Below are 17,415 nucleotides of genomic sequence, written 5' to 3'. Positions count from 1 at the left end.
TTATAAGGAAGAATTGGTTCTGTTGTCCCATCTCTAGTCCTGGCAATTCTGTTCATCTGGACCATTAATACCTTGATCCTTGCCACCATCATCCCTCGCCTAGAAGCTGAAACAACTTCCTAATTGGTGCCCCTGTGTGTACTCTTGTGTACTTCTAATCCATTCTCCGCAAAGCAGCAACGTGATCTTCTTGAAATCTAAGTTAGATTACAACGCTTCTCTGCTTAGATACTTAAGTAACTGCCCCTCACACTTAGAATAAAATTTAAAGTAGGAGCCTCTGTAATAGCCTGTAACACCTCAGTGTTACCTCACCACTGCCATTCTCTCCAAGTTCCCTTTCCACCAAATTCTAGCTTGTTTTCTGTATGTCACTGACCCCATTCTAATTCCTCAAACATGCTAAGCATTTCTTGCCCTCAGGGCCTTTAGCATATGCTATTCCCTCTGCCTATATTTCTCTTTTCCCAACACATCCCAGGGCAAACTTTTTTTTTTTTTAATTCTTTGTATTTCAGCTTAATTATTACCTCAGTGTCATCTCATCACCCTAAATAGAGCCGCATTGCTCCTCACCATTAGTCTCTTATCTCAGCCTGTTTTACTTATTTAATAGCAATAATTTTTCTGATAATATTTTTTAAATCAGTCTCTTCCACTAGAATATCAAGCTCTGTGATGCAAGGAATATCTAGTCTTCACACTTGTGTTCCCAGCCTTTAGTACAGTTCCCAAATCATAAGTATGCAATAAATAATTTTTAATTTAATCTCATTAGTTTTTATAGTACCCACAATTGCTACAAACATTTATAAATTTTCTTATGCTATTGATAAAATTGAAGCTAACATTTTAACTTTGATGTAGTCATAAAAGTCTCACACATAAAAGTATCACTATTTACTGCACATATTCGTTACCATCACCTTTGTTAATATTTTGACATTAAACTCAACGGTAGGCCAATTGCATTTGATATTTCCATTATTATATGAATTTGAATAGTAATGACATGACATTTGCAAACTGAAGTATACAATATTAATGAAAATGTGTTTTATCTCACCAACCTATGTCATTTTTTAATGTTTAGAGTCAATAACTCTCATTATCAATGAACAGTAGTTAAATTATAATTAAACTAATAAAGCCAAAACCCATTGCCATCAAGTTGATTCCAACTTGTCCACCCTGTAAGCAAAGAGTAGGACTGCCCCACAGGGCTTCTAAGACTGTAATCTTTGTGGAAATAGACTGCCACATCTTTCTCTCAAAGAGCGGCTGGTGAGTTTGAACCGCCGGCCTTTCAGTTAGCAGCCGTGTGCTTTAACCACTGTGCCACCAGGACTTTTAACCAATAAAGCAGTGAGGTAGCAATTCAGAGATCCAGATCTCTTCTCAGAACAAAAGTTATTCTTCTAATCTGTGAAAAAAGAGACCACAATATGAGAAGTGAAAGAATTATCTCCTCCACATTTCCCTGGCCAGCAGACCATGAAAGACAAAACACTTTCCCCTTGGTTCTTAGCCTCAGAAGTCTGTCCCATTTTGCTTTACTCCAGGAGTTTGGGCCTGATAAGCATGGCAATGGGACGTTTGTCCCATGGTAAGTCAGGGGAAACAGTTGAAGTCAAATTTGCCTTTAGGTTGGCATAGTCCTGTCTGTGAGGAAGTGGTTTGAAGTCTTGAGAATGTTGGACAGGTCATAGCTTTGTCTATAATCAGGGTATTCTTGGGACACTGTGAGAAATTGATTTTGCCCAAAAGTATTGATTTAGACTTCAAATGAAGATTTCCTTCAGAAGTGGATGACACAATTTGCAATCCAAGATGCTATTCTTGAGTAGGCTTACAACTCTTATCCTTTTTGCTTTAAAGGAGAAAAATATAATAATACTTAAAGAAAAAAAAAAAAAAACTGATCCTGGAAATATATATATGACTCTGGCAGCAATAGAGTACAACATCAGAAAAACAAACTTTATAAATATATTAGGCAGATAAAAACATTTGTTAGAAGAAAAGGGTGATGCTTTATTATACAAATATTCAACACAAAAGTGGGAAAGACAAATTAAAGAGCAAGTAAAAGTAAATCTTGTTAAAATTAACCTTCCTATAGGGTTGCTATGAGTTGGAATGGACTCAACGGTAGTGGGTTGCTTTTAGGTTTTTTTTTTTTTTTTTTTTTTAAAATAAGTGGAGATCACAAATTCAGAGTGAGAGATCTGAGGATAAAATTAGAAGATCCTGAGATGAACTAGTGGTAGGCATTAGTTGCGAGTTGCATTTCACAACTGTACAGTCAGGAATGACAATATTAAGATGTAGAAAGGGAAATACGGTTAGCTGAAAATGGGATGTACCTGCGAGGACAAACACTACAAAAGACCAACTGATCGCATTACAGGAACCAGAGAGATCCAGGGTACATCTTGTAATGAACCTATTCTGGAGTTATGGAGATGACTGCCAGCTGTTCCTGACTGAAGACTACTTGAGGCAAGATGACCCAGAAAGTCCATATGGCACCAAAGGCAACAGCTTAATTAGATATATCACTTCCAGCTGCATACATCCACATTCCCAGAAGGAAGGAGATTAATTGTAATGCTCGTGTTGGGAGGGTGACTTTCAAAAACGCTGGAGCTCTGGAGGCTGAAGCATGATGCTTTTTATTTAGCAGTGGCTATTATTTTTTTATTCTAAATTTTTTTTTTTTTTTATTATTTTTTTATTCTAGGGTCGCTATGAGTTGGAATCGACTTGAGGGTAATGGTTTTGGGTTTATCTTTGGTTGTGAGAATTTAAAGTGATAGTTATGTGTCTTTGTCTTTTTATAGGAACCTTGGTGGTATAGAGGTTAAGAGCTATGGCTGTTCAAATCCATCAGCTGCTCCTTGGAAACCCTGTGGGGCAACTCTACTCTGTCCTATAGGGTTGCTATGAGTCAGAATCGACTCGATGGCAGTGGGTTTTATTTTTTTTATAATAAACCCATTGCCATCGAGTCGATTCTATAACAGGTGCATATAACTTCTATAAAAACTACTTGGAAAGTATACACTAGTATAGATATAAGGAATGAAAGTAATTTGGCTCCTTCTATAAACCACACTGAAAATCAACTCATAGTCATATTTCATATTGTAAAATAGTCAAAAGTTAATAAGTTGTTGCAAATAATTAGAAACATCATTGCCAATAGTCAATGTGGAGTTTTTTTTTTAACTATTTAATTATTTAAACCTAGAAATGGGTCTTAAAATGACTATCCAAGGTAAAAGATATATTTGATTATTAGCATACCCAGAAAAACCCAGTGCATAGATTATTAGCATAGATTTTTTTAAAATGTCCTTTTGTTTAAAAGGGAATGCAGTCACACAAAATTAGGTGTGTGCTATATTCTTCCTGTCATTATGAGATTCTTAATGACAGAAATTTTGTATTAAGGTGTGACTTGAACCTTTGACTCTATGTGGGGCAGTTCTGCTCTGTTCTATAGAGTTGCTATGAGTCGGAATTGACTTGACAGCAATGGTTTTTTTTTTTTATTAATTTATATCGTTGTTGTTGGGCGTGTTGAGTTGATTCTGACTCAAAACGACCCTGTGTACAACAGAACGAAACACTGTCCAGTCCTGCGCCATCCTCATAGTCGTTATTTTGCTTAAACCCATTGTTGCAGCCACCGTGTCAATCCATCTCATTAAGAATCTTCCTCTTTTTTGGTGAACATCTACTTTACCCAGCGTGATGTCCTACTCCATGGACTGGTCCCTCCTGATAACATGTCCAAATTGTGTGAGACGAAGTCTTGCCATCATTGCTTCTAATGAGCATCCTGGCTGTACTTCTTCCAAGACGAATTTGTTCGTTCTTTTGGCAGTCCGTGGTATATTCGGTATTCTTTGCCAGCACTAATCTGGTCTTTGGTCATTAGTGTTCAATGTGTCAAATCAATTTATGTTATGATACCACAATTAAGGTGCATTCGATCTATAGCTTTCATTTTGAAGCCCGTATTCAGTCTCTAGAGAAGGACATCATGCTTGGCAGAGTACAGGGTCAGCAGAAAAGAGGAAGACCCTCAACGAGGTGATTTGACACAGTGGCTGCAACAATGAGCTCAAGCCTAACAATGATTGTAAGGTTGGCTCAGGACCAGACAGTGTTTGTTCTGTTGTGTATAGGGTCGCTATGAATCGGAACCAACTCGACAGCACCTAACAACAACATTCCGTGGTATTGTCTAGGGCTTATGTCATGAAGATTGGTCTTAGCCCAGAGGAAGGGAGGACAAAAAAAGAAGGAAGGAGGGAGGGAGAAAAGAAATGGAGGAAGGAAAGAGAGGGAGATTTTCTTAAGAAGACCTTTCTTTCATTTGCGTAAGATTATTTACAAAATAATCCTCACCACGTTCAAATAAATGTGGTTTGGAGCACAGTGATAGTTGGAAGTTTATGTTTACTTCAAGAAATCTGGAGGTGTGTACTTTAAAAAATATTTTCATTAGTACGGGAAATTAGTAACTTTAGTATCTTTCCCTTTCAAGCCTCAGTTACCTTATATGAAAGAAGAGGTTGAAATTATTCTATAAATCTTAACTCAAGCTAATAAATCAGCCAAGATTTGAAATGTCTTCGCGGTTTTATTGTTATATCATCTCATAGCACAAAAGTTATATTATAGCACAATGTTATATTGTGCTATAACAGCCCACACTTACTTATTCCAGTGACTTTCAGAATCAACTGGACGGCAATGGGTTGTTTCAGATGGTAGTTTCTCAGTTGGAGGAGCAGTTCAAAGTAATTTTGAGCTCGGTTAAAATCACTGCTTTAGAGAGCTGTGATTACTTGGTATGTCCCAATTACTAACTGGACACATCTATCTTTTGCATCTTGTTTGAGAAGTCACAGACAATGAAGAGAGGTGTTATGTGATGGTTGATGAATATGATTTGATTTTTGCCGTCCAGCGTTGTATAGAATATCCATTATCTGTGAATTGTCTCTTGACTAAAATATACTTTCTGTAGCAGGGTATTGGAAAGTGATCATTCAGTGAAAAGATTACGTGCTTTTTCTTTGAGAGAACATTTCATCTAAAACAAAACCATGATAAACATATACCATTTGTGTCCGTTACTATAGAATCGAAAGACCTTTCCAGCTGTTTACACTTCAGATGTAAAATGGCAATTTGACATAGACTAACAGTGTGATGTGAGCATCTGCGTAAAAAGGCTACACATTGAGCATGCCCAGTGCAATGAGTGCGTCCTCCTCCTCCCCCTCCAGATCTCTGAAGATAAGGCTTGAACTTTGCACTTGCAAATGTCACTGCATACGTTTTGCACTGGGTTTTTTTTAAAGGTTCTTTTACAACTAATTTCCTTTGACAATGCAAGAGCAGGGAAGGTAACATTTAGGGCAGTAAAATGCATGAAGTTTAGAATGAGTTGCTGCCTTTCTTTGCATGCACTTGAAGTGTTCTTTATTTTTAAAGCAATAGAAAGCATTTGAGTTTTTTTTTTTTTTACCCCCCCCCATGGGAAAATAAGAGTCCACTTGAATTAGGGTCCTCCGGGCAGGGAGTGAAAGCCCGGGGGGCAGAAAGGGACAGGGGAGAAGGACTTGCACAGAGCATGGCTAGGAAAGGAGCCGGGGTTCTCCAGGGCTCGGCGGCGTGCACATGCCTTCTGAGGATCTGTGCCCGGGGCTGCAGCTGCGGACGATAAAGGCGCTGTCTGGCTAATGAAGGCCACCTGGATCAGGCTTCTGAAAAGAGCCAAGGGAGGAAGGCTGAAGAATTCTGACATCTGTGTAAGCTCCAGGGTTTTCATGTGAGGGAGTTGTGATTTTGCCATTGCTTCTGCTGTTGTTGCAGTGAGTGAAGAAGGCAGAGGCTGGTTCGATTTAGTTAATATGATTGTGGTTGAGAGAGAGGGAGGGAGCCCGGGAGATTCTATAATGTTTTGGGCTCCTTTTCCTGCGTTATGATGGATTGCCATATGAAATATCCCAGGCGGGCGTTTTCTATAACATCTCTTATTCAGTATCTATTTAAAGTATTTCAAAATGTCTTGCTTAAAGACTGAGTGAAGCTAGCTGCTAGTACCTTACAGTTTTGTCTTAGAAGGTACCCGGAGAATAGAAAGGTACCAAGTGGTATTTAAGATGAAAGTGGGAGTCATATCATGGTAGTGGCAGTTTGGAGAGCTTCAATTTATAACTCATTAGACTTTTTTTTTTTAATTATTATTGTTAGACTTATCTTCTTTCCAGCTCTGAATACCTGCGTTAGTGTGTAGATTGTTTTTCCGGAAGCTATCCTTGAAACCCATCTGTGCCCTTCAGCCCTGCACTGCACCATGGAGTTGGTTTAATGTAAAAATAACTTGTCTGGCTTCCAGAAAGGATAGTAATTGGAATCTGAAGCTTGGAAGGGAATGGTAACTTGGTAGCTAGAATTGCCCTATTATTGAATGAACTGCAGACTAGGGTGTGATTTTGTAGATGGTTTGCTACAAAATGGATTATTTTGTCCTTTCAGGAATTCATAGCACAAGCTAGGAAGCTAACTGCCGTGTCAAGGAGACGTTTCCAATGAAAACACCATAAATTGAATCTATTCTAAAATATAAATTGTCCTCTCCAGGGTTCGGCAGACTCCTACACCAGCCGTCCATCCGATTCCGATGTATCTTTGGAGGAAGACCGGGAGGCAGTGCGGAGAGAAGCAGAGCGACAGGCCCAGGCACAGTTGGAAAAAGCAAAGGTAAAATTAAAAGCATCTCTTCCTGCCATGATCTTTCTTTGCAAACTGTGCTGTGCCCTGCCCACGATGGGCCACCTGTGGAAGTTTGTCCTCAAGCTTGTGTTGGGTCTACGAGAGGATTCCATGGTCAGGTTTAAAAGAGGTATAAGAAATGGGACTTTTTTCTCCTTGCAAGAAAAAGGAAGTGAGATATATGAGTCGTCTTCAATTTTATGTTTTATCCAAGCAACCTGTTTCCATGAATGGGTGATTTATTTGCACACACAAATAAATCCTGAATTTACAAAGGATACCTGAATATATGAAGAGGAAAAACTCTATCTTATAATAAAATGATTTTGTTTCATTTTTCCAGTAAACCATATCTCCATTTTAGAAAAAGCAAAAACTTTTTTCAAGCTACTGTGTATTTTCTGACACTTGAACAATTTATCCCCCAAATTTTATTCCATAGGTGTTTTTTAATAGTATTTTCTTGCATTAAAAAAAAAATGGATTGCATTATGCTTTTAAAAAATAAAGCAATGAAGGATTTTATTAATCAAAAAACAATTCCTTCCCTTGGAACTCTTCCATCCCATCATAATGAAGTGTGTATATTTGGATGTTGTTGTGGGTCATTGAATCGATTCCGACTCGTTATGACCCTACATGACAGAGTAGAGCTGCCCCATAGGGTTTCCTGGACTGTGATCTTTACAGAAGCAGAAATCCAGGTCTTTCCTCCTCAGAGCTGCTGGGTGGGTTCAAACCACTGACCTTTTGCGTAATAACTGAGTGCTTAACCGTTATGCCACTGGAGCTCCTTATATATATATGGAAAACCCAGTGCTGTCGAGTCGATTCAGAAAATCAGCTGTGAAATATATAGCTAGAAAATTTAGTTCAGGGTGTGTTTTGTTTACCTAATTGTCATGATTTGAATACTTTTTTCTATGCAGTCATTCCGAATAGCAGCTATTTCTAAAGCATCTAATGTTCAAGTTTAAGGTCCCTTGATTTGTGTGATATGCGGTAACTTCTGAGAGAACATATTTTAACAAGGTTGTTGGTTTGCATTGGAAAGAAATTACTGCTTTGAAAAGAGTAGGTACTGCATTCGCCTGCTACAAAATAAAGGTAGCATTAGAACATTTCTGCTGGCTGCTCCATGTCTGAGAGGAGTGAAATCTATGTGTGTTGCTATGGGAATGTGGCTTGGAGATGCTGGTTTGAATGCAAGGACGGTTCTTATGTAATATTCATGACCTCTAGCACAGCTGCCATAGTACTTCACAAAGGAGCTGCCAGGAGACCTTGACTTTTAAAAAGCAGTATTTCTGTACATCAAAACAATGTTCTCACCTTAGTTGGCAGAGAAATCGTCTCCAGGTCTGACACTGTCTTAACTGTGAGACAACTCATAAACAGCAGCCACAGGGAGGGTTTTGTGACAGTGGAAGCTGATAAAGCAAAGTGTGGCCCCTTTGCCATAAGCCGATCTGCTCTATGGAAGTTACCCAACCCAGTAACCCAGTGCATTTTTAAAACATTAAGCCAAACCCGTTGCCATCAAGTTGATTCCTACTCATGGCAACCCCATGTGTGCAGAGTAGAACTGCTCCATAGGGTTTTCGAGACTGTGACCTTTCAGAGGCAGATTGCCAGGCCTTTCCTCCAAGACACCTCTGGGTGGGTTCAAACCATCAACATTTAGGTTTGCAGTTGAGCGCTTAGCCATTTGTACCACACAGGATCTCATTACTAAGTCAAAATTAGATGATGGATGAAATTAAATAATGAAAAAAATAAATAATGAACATATGCCCCGTAGAATTAGTTGCCACAGATTAGCAGTGTAGTTAATATGTGTTGCAATTTAGAATCTGAATTCTACTTTGTGTATTTTGCTCAGGGCGCAAAGAAGAGTTAAGGAAAATAAAACAGTTTGTAGTACAGAAATAAGATTTTTCTATTTGTAGCAAATTTATTCATGTAATTTTTACATATAAAAATTGAACAGATTCTTGGATTCATATCATAACCCAATGCACCGTAGGTTTGTTTTTCAAAGCCTTCAGTTACCCAATTAGAACATTTTTATCTGTGACTCTGCCTGTTACCGCTCATGGGTAAGGGACACAGCTACATAAACCAAAAACCCACTGCTGTCGAGTCAATTCTGACTCATAGAGACCCTATAGGACAGAGTAGAACTGCCCCATAGAGCTTCCAAGGAGTGCCTGGCAGATTCAAACTGCTGACCTTTTGGTTAGCAACCATAGCACTTACCCACTGTGCCACCAGGGTTCTTTTAAATGTCTTTTCAACCTAGTGTGGCTCAGAATGTTGATCCTAGATCAAACCATGTTCATATCACTTGTCATACAGCCTAAAAAGTTTATAGTTATAAACGGTGTAGGAGATGAAAGGAAATGTGAATTTAAAACAAATGCAAGACAATTGAAGGGCTATTTTTTTACATCTAATGAAAATAGTTTAATGACATCCATCTTCCTTCTTTACAGTTGGGTCAAGATCTTAAACCTTTGATGTGTTCAGATAAGTCACATTTGGGCAAATTAGAATTTGAATATGTTCTGAAAGGAGATAGAAAAGGACTAAGATTTAAGTTTATATTTAAATCATGGTGTGGTAGATTTGGGTTATTAATTCTGATATTCTTGAGGAAGAAATACAAGAGAGGGATTATAGATGGCTAGTTCTTCATTAAAACAAAACAAAAAAAACCCAAACCCGTTGACATTGAGTTGATTCCGACTTATAGTGATGCTATCAGGCAGAGTAGAACTGCCCCATAGAGTTTCCAAGGAGCACCTGGTGGATTCGAACTGCCGACCTTTTGGCTGGCAGCTGTACCTCTTAACTACTCTACCAGGGTTTATTTTATTTATCCCCATCTGTCAGTATATCATCATGCTCTTTTGGGACCTGTTTCAAAATGAAGCCTTAAAGTTTAAAAATACATGAATTCATCTTTTATTTTAGGCAGTAAACCACTTTGCACATGCATTGTGGAAGAATCCAAAATTTTCTCCATTTGTTTTGTTACCATCATAGCACTCTTCATACAAAAAGTGAGTGCTTTTACTCAGTGCCCCTGCAGATCTGTTGTAGTAAAACTGGGTTAAACTTCAGCAGTGCTTCGAGATCCTGGTACTATATAAATATGAACTACATTATCCGTTAATTGTCTTTACAATATGTGAAATAGATTGGCAAGTAGTGAAACTAGAGAAATTGCCTTTAAAAAGTGTGGCCTGCAGAGGGTTACATAATGAGGCACTCTTTGCTTCCAAGAATAAAATCCAACGTTCTCCACCACTTTGTTGTGGTGTCTCTTAAACTAGTGACCTGTACAGTGACCAGAATTAAATCTTAATTTTGAAGAAAATAAATATCCATTGACGTGACCTTGTTTTCTAACTCGTGCTTTCTGATTCCAGATGAGTGTTTCAGCCCTGTTCAGTTTTGGCGTACCTTGCAGATCCTGCCTAGTTTAAGTTAATGCTTTTTGATATTGCCTTAAAGAAAGTAATAGGTGAATTTAATTTATTCTCACATTAAAAGTTAAAAAAAAAGTTTTATTCAGATATAATTCACATACTATACTATTTACCCATTTAAAATGTGTAATTCAGTAGATTTGAGTATATTCAGAGTTGTGCAACCATCAACTACAAGCAATTTTAAAACATTTTCATTACCCTGTGCAAAAGAAGCCCTGTCCCCATTATCAGTCACTCCCCATTTCTCCCCAACCTCTTCATCCCTAGCCAACTGCTAATTAGCTTTCTGTCCCTGTAGATTTGACACTTCTGGATATTTCATATAAGTAGACTCATACAGTAGGTGGACTTTTAGAACTGGCTACTTTCACTTACATCATCTTTTCAAGGTTCATCCTTATGGCAGCATGTATCAGTACTTCATTCCTTTTTTATTGCCAAATATCCTTCCATTGCATGGGCATACCACATTTTATTTACTCGTTCATCACTTAATGGACATTTGGGTTGTTTCCACTTTTTGCATGTTGTAAATAATGCTGCTATGAACATTCGTGTACAAGTTTTTTGGGGGGGGGGGATGTATATTTTCATTTCTCTTAAGTGTATACCTAGGAGTGGAATTGCTGGATCATATGATCATCTTCTTTTGATTGAAAGAATATCTCTCTACCTCTCCACTCATTCTTCAAAACAGATTCCTTCTCTCCTATAGGCCAAGACTTTGAGTTGGGAGACCTGGATGTGGTAGGGATTGGAGCAGAGATAAAAAATAGATTTAGTGTGTATTCTCAGTAGAATAGGTAACATTACATATTAAGCCTATTGTTCCCTTGTCATTGAATGTGTACTATATTAACGAAACTGTATTAGGCACAGTTGGAAGGTAGGCCTGACTGCAAAGCCAGATCCACAAAGATAAACAGGCAGGTATTTTGCCTGCAGAAAATGTTCATTGCTTGGTTGGAGGAGAAAGTTCTTGACTTTAAATCATTTTAATAAAAGTACTTGGGATTGAGTAGAGATGGCTGTGGCCATGCAAGGGGAAAGATTACACCCTGCTGTCAGGGACAGAAAAACCTTCTTGCAGGAGGTGGTGGCTTCAAACTGGACTTTATAGGATAGGCAGATGGAGTTTAGCTTATGAAGTAGAAAGTGGGGAGTGGAGAAGAGGGAAGTGCCCCCTAGACCTGGGGTTGCAATGTAAGTAAAGCCTTGGCAGCAAGAATGCATGGAACCCTCCAGAGAAAACTTAATTTTTTGATGTCTTAACAGACTGAAAGTGTCTTTATTCTACCTTCACCTTTAATTAATAGTTTGGCTGGGTATAGTATTCAAGGATGGAAAATATTTTCCTTCAAGTTGTCATCTTTTATATTTTGTTGTCTTCTAGCTTCCAACATTGCTGTTGTGATTGCGAGTGTCATTCTGTCTTTGAGTCTGGTTTTATTTTTTTTAATTCTAATATTTTGGGAACTGTTTTTTCTTTGGCATTTTGAAATTTTACCACAATGTGCCTAGGTATTTATTTCACTTGGCTTCTCATGCTTTCATTTTGAACGGCCATCACTTCAGAAGGGCAAGTTCTATTATTATTTCTTTTTTTACTATGATTTAAATTTTTTTTTTCTTTGATAATTTCTTCCTCCTGTATTTTGCTCTTTTTTAGGTTCTCCAGTTTATTAGACATTTGAGAACCTGGATTTATTCTCTAATTAAATGTTTTTTTTTTTAAAATTGTGGATACACACACACACACCAAAAACCAAAAACCAGTGCCATCGAGTTGATTCTGACTCATAGCAACCCTATAGGACAGAGGAGAACTACCCCGTGGAGTTTCTAAGGAGCACCTGGCGGATTCGAACTGCCGACTCTTTGGTTAGCAGCTGTAGCACCTAACCACTACGCCACCAGGGTTTCCACACAGATATGTATATACATGAAACTTTTGCCAACTCAGCAAGTTTTACATTTATAATTCAGTGCATTAATTACATTTATCGTGTTGTAGAGCCATCATCACTATCCTTTTCCAAATTATTTCACCACCAATACATGGGTGGTAAGGGACGAGTACATGTTTATGCCTATATTGTACACATTCTGAAATCCACAGAACAGACTATTAGAGTACAAAGAACATGTGGCAGGTACGAAACTAGAGAGGAACTCATAGAAAAACAACTTCATTTAAATGGTAAGAGAAAAAAATCCAACAGAGGTGTCTCATCGTGACAACCACAACATATGACAGGCATTCTTATGAAAGTATTTTAGGCTAAAATTATTTTCCCAATGTTGGTTTCAATGCTGTCTCTCAATTCTTGCAGTGAAAAATTGTCCACTCTGTTTTACTCAAAACATTACCTTCCAAATATTTAGAGTTAGTAAAGTGGCTAAATACATCTTAATTTTTAGCAGTGTAGGTCAGTTTGTTGCCCAGATCACATTAGTTTAAATTGTATTGTTCTACCTCTAAGGAATAAAAAGTCTGTGAAGGTCCCTTCACCTGGGATAGACATCTATGCCAGCTCATAGGTGTGACTGAGTAGGTACAGACACACACTTTTATACTGTAATTTGCCCACTTACCTGACCATCTGAAACACTGGGCCTGCTCCCTTCGGTGTATCTTGTAGTACTAAGCAGAAGTGTGAAGCTAAGCAAATCAACTGCAGCAATTACAAACAAACTTGAGAGCTTGAATGGTGATTTTCTGCTCACCTATTTCCTTTCCTACTGTAAAACCAGTTGCTATTGAGTTAATTCTGACTCATGGAGACTCCATGTGTGTCAGAGTAAAGCCTCTCCAGGATTTCTCATGGGCTGATTTTTTGAAAGTAGATTGCCAGGCCTTTCTTCTGAGGAGGCTCTGTGTGGACTCAAACCTCCAACCTTTCAGTTAGCAGCTGAGCACATTAACCCTTTTCACCACCCAGGGACTCTGAGTCAGAATTAAGCACTCAAATGTTAGTTATCAATAATAGTAATAAAAATAATAGTTAAAAAAAATCACTACCTGGTTACTATTCATAGAAAATTTGGAAGCTATAAGAGGAAAAATAAAAGTTTTATGTCTTTATATAAAAAAAAAAAAAAATTTATAGCCTTTTGAAATATTTGTGAAAATTTATGATCGATCGTAACAATACATATGGCATTGATTTCTGTATTTCTTTTTACTGATGTAGCTTTTGCTACAGACCAAATCACTCTCAACTTGTGGCTAAAACAGTCACTGTCTCATGTAGGTCATGATTCCCTCCCATTCATCAGTGACGCTGGCAGATTAGCTGGTAACTAGATGATCTGGGATGGCTCTGTGCCTGTGTCTAGAATTTGGCGTTTGTCAGCTTGACATTTCATTCTTCTCCATGTGCTCTTGCATCCTCCAGCAGGTTGGTTAGGGCTCGTTCACATGCTGGTTGCAGAGTTTCAAACACATCAAGGGAGAACAGCCTTCAACAAACAATGTCAAAGTGTCTTGTGTCATGTTTGTTAATGTCCCATTGGCCAAAGCAAGTCACACGGCTAAGCCCCAGTCATTGTAGGAGAGAACTACCTAGTACCTGGATTCAGGCAGGGGAATTGTTGCAGCTATTTTCGCAAACAATCTGCCATACTGATCTTTCCTCCTTACCCCTTTGCCTTTTAAAGCAAACAACTCTGTCAACTGTTCCATCCTATCTTTTCCATTCCTTCTACTGCCAACCTTCTTACACCAAGTTTTTCTCCCCTGCTTCCATTTCTCTCATTTCTTCCCACTTAGACTTTAGCATCTTGAACCTAATTTGTCTCTACTTCTTTACTGATGATCTCTAGTGACTTTCTAATAATCATGTTTATTGACTGTTTATCAGGCTTTCCCTTCACTTCTCTGCAAACCTGAACCTTGTTTCTCTCCTCTCGTAACTCAGTTTTGTCTTGCAGGTGCTGGCTACAGCAACTAAGACATGGAGCAAAGGCCCTGAGATGGGAGGGTGCCTATTTGAGAAATAGTGAAGAAACTGCTGTGGTTAGAGGAGAAATACGTAAAAGAGAAATAAACTATACTATCAGGGAGGTAATAAGGGGTTGAGTGTGGAACCTAGAGACTTAGTAAGACAAGGAACAGAGGGGCCCCCAAATATGCAAACAAAATAACAAGAAATGGGCCAGGGTGCAGAAACAAAGCCATTCCCCAGAACAATGGGGCAGGGTATCTAAAAATAGCCAGCAAACTTCTTTAAAGTTGCCTTTTCAAAAGCAGTTGGAGAAGACCAGCTTTAGGGACATGCGCAGAACATCAACTTGTGACCGCTATGTGACCTTCCACCAGGGGCAGTGAGGGGCTACGGCCCCAGCCGGGGAATCAAACCTAGGGAGTGGGAGACTGCGCAGGTGCGACTCCCCATAGTAAATCCTGCTACGAATCCCAGAGGCCTCCAGGGCAGGAACCATCTTGGAAAGCTGCTGCGTGCACCTTAGTTAACATATCCCCACCTGTGTCTATGAATAAACATGAATCTTTTCCCACCCATGAACTTTTAAAAACTCAGGCCTGTCTTTTGTTCTGTGAGATGAGGTTAAGCGTTGCTCTAGGCCCTCCTCATCTCTGCTTGCAAGCCTCTTCAATAAAGCTTTGCTTGTGCGGAAAACTATGCGCCTGACCTGCTCATTCTTGACCAGTGAGAGGCAAGAACCTTATTCCGGTAACACAACTACAACACGAGCCTCCTCCTCCTACCTCTTTGGTTGTTCCTTTTCAATTTCTTCTGCTATTTTTTCAGTCCCTCAATGGACATGTGGATGTACAGTCAACCACGTTCTCAGATCTGGACCTATTGACTTTACTGCTTTAGACACACCATTGGTTTTCACATTGAGCTCTGTAGAATCCAAGGGAATCCATGGGCTCTTCAGGACCTGCTGCAGATGGCAGAGGGGTGCCCAGCAGGTTGCGCTCTTGTAAAAAATGGCTTGGGGGCAGCGTCTGACCTCCTCCAATCCCACAAAGGAGAAGGAGAACCAAGATCAACAGCCCAAGGCTGTTGATGCCTATGAGACAGAGGTCAGATAAGCTTCCTCCCTCAGCCATCTTTACTAATTCTGACACCAACCGTCCCTCCCACAGCACTGTCTACCGAGTTTGATAATTCATTGCAGTGACCACACAGAACTATACTCACGAATATGGGGTTTATTATAAGGGAATTAATAGTTACAATTCAAGCTCAGGAACACTCAGGATACAGTTCTTTCATCAGGACAGCCTCGCCCCAGCTGTGCTCGAAGGGATGCCTCTTCCTGGCCCTCAGCCTCTGCCCAAAGGCACTCAGCTTTCTCAGTAAGCCCACCATGCCATCTCCTGCTGCTGGGTCTCTGCTGTTGCGTCTCTTCTGCCACTGCTTCTCACCGTCTTCAAGGTTACAGCTCTTCCCTGGTTCCCTGCTTCCAGGAGCTTCTCAACACACAGAAATCTCAGGTCCAAAGAATGCACTGTCTGCACCTGGCTTTTCTTCCTTAGTTGAGGTAGGATCCTCCTCTCTGCTCTGGAATTGGCTCTGTTTTTTTTTTTTTTTTTTTAATATGTAATTTTTATTGTGCTCTAAGTGAAAGTTTACAAATTAAGTCAGCCTCTCACATAAAAACTTATATTCACCTTGCTAAAAAAACTCCCAATTACTCTCCCCCTAATGATACTTTTTAATGATACAGTCCACTGCCTCCCTCCACTCTCTCTTTTCATATCCATTTCACCAGCTTCTAACCCTCTCTTACCCTCTCATCTCCCCTCCAGGCAGGAGATACCAACATAGTCTCGAGTGTCCACCTGATCCAAGAACCTCACTCCTCACCAGCATCCCTCTCCAACCCATTGTCCAATCCAATCCCTGTCTGAAGAGTTGGCTTTGGGAATGGTTCCTATCCTGGGAATTGGCTCTCTTTTAAGGCAAAACTGGCCAGTCCCCTTTGTGGGCCACTATAATCTTATTTGCACAGCTCCACCCAGTCACCTGGGTGGGAGTCAGAAGACCATGGCTAAAAAGGCCACAGACAAAAGTAAGTAATCACATCGCAGCTCTGTATGGTCCACCTGGGATTCAGCCAACACAGCTCTCTCTCCGTTCATTGTATGTATTGGGACTTCCTTGTAAGTTTGCCTTTGAGTTTTGGGTGTCACCTCCATAACAAGTTTTAAACCACTGCCATCTTTCCCTTTACTCTCTCATCCTCTCATGGCCTTAGCCATCACTTTAAGCCTGCACCCTGGTCTTGACCTTTCTCCAGTGTTGATACGTCATGCCTTCCTCTTCCTCCATCTCTGTCAGTTCTGCCACCCACTTAAAATTAAGCTCCTCATCTTTTCCCTCAAAACCTTTCTTCTCTGCAGTTTCCTATTTCTATCACCATTACCTTCATCCATCCTCCCAAGTTTGAGGCCTCAGTTTAGGGTTGGCAATTTTTTTTCTACTAAGAGTCAGATAGTAGATATTTTAGGCTTTGTCAGTCATGTGGTTTCTGTTGCAATTATTCAAGTCTGGGAAACCTGAATTCAGATTCCATCTCTGCTGTGTACTGGCTGCTGGGCCTTTCGGTAAGTTCTGTGTGAAGTTCAGGCTTGCCATTTGCAAAATGAAAATAACACCTGCCTCACAGAGTTCTAGTGATGACTGAATGAACTGGTATGTATCAGGTTTGGTGGGGTTCATGGTCTCCTCTCCCCCTGCCTAGGACCCTCATGATAGGCACAGGCAACTGGACCATACAGATCCTGCTGTCAAGGAGCCCAGTGTCTAATGGGGGGTTCATATTAGAAGGTATAAACAACTGTTCTTGTTACCTCTTTAGTTATACACAGTGACCGTAAACTACTCTGTATAGTCATTACTATGTTAAAAGTTATTCATTTCTAGCTCAGTGGTTAAGTGCTGTAAGGCAAATCTGTAATACCCAGTGGCTGTAGACCTGAGTGGGATGTGGCTGGCATTTACACTGTTACCTGATCTCGGCAGCTCACTGTCTGGTCAGGCTGCATCCCCATCCGCGTTACCCAGGCACACGTCCTGGATCCTGAAGTAGATTTTGAGCCTCTGGAGATTAAAGGCGTGCTCTATACTTGTTAGTCCTGCTGGTA

General features: G+C 39.7%; 1 protein-coding gene across 7 annotated transcripts in view; it reads left to right on the top strand.

Annotated features, from left to right (window-relative positions):
* Nucleotides 1-17,415, top strand: part of CACNB2 (calcium voltage-gated channel auxiliary subunit beta 2) — a 411,715-nt gene that overhangs the window by 275,027 nt on the left and 119,273 nt on the right. For 6 of the 7 annotated variants that reach the window (XM_049881889.1, XM_049881890.1, XM_049881888.1 and 3 more), the window contains one exon: nt 6,667-6,786. In XM_049881889.1, the coding sequence (XP_049737846.1) occupies nt 6,667-6,786 (120 nt within the window). Of the gene's footprint in view, nt 1-5,513; nt 5,832-6,666; nt 6,787-17,415 lie in introns of those variants that run through there. The other variant, XM_049881891.1, reaches the window with a different exon arrangement.

This window comes from Elephas maximus, chromosome 4 (assembly GCF_024166365.1).
Source record: "Elephas maximus indicus isolate mEleMax1 chromosome 4, mEleMax1 primary haplotype, whole genome shotgun sequence".
Classification (NCBI taxonomy): Eukaryota; Metazoa; Chordata; class Mammalia; order Proboscidea; family Elephantidae; genus Elephas; species Elephas maximus.
Note: the sequence above shows the minus strand (reverse complement) of the source record. Positions and strands in the feature narration are given on the sequence as shown.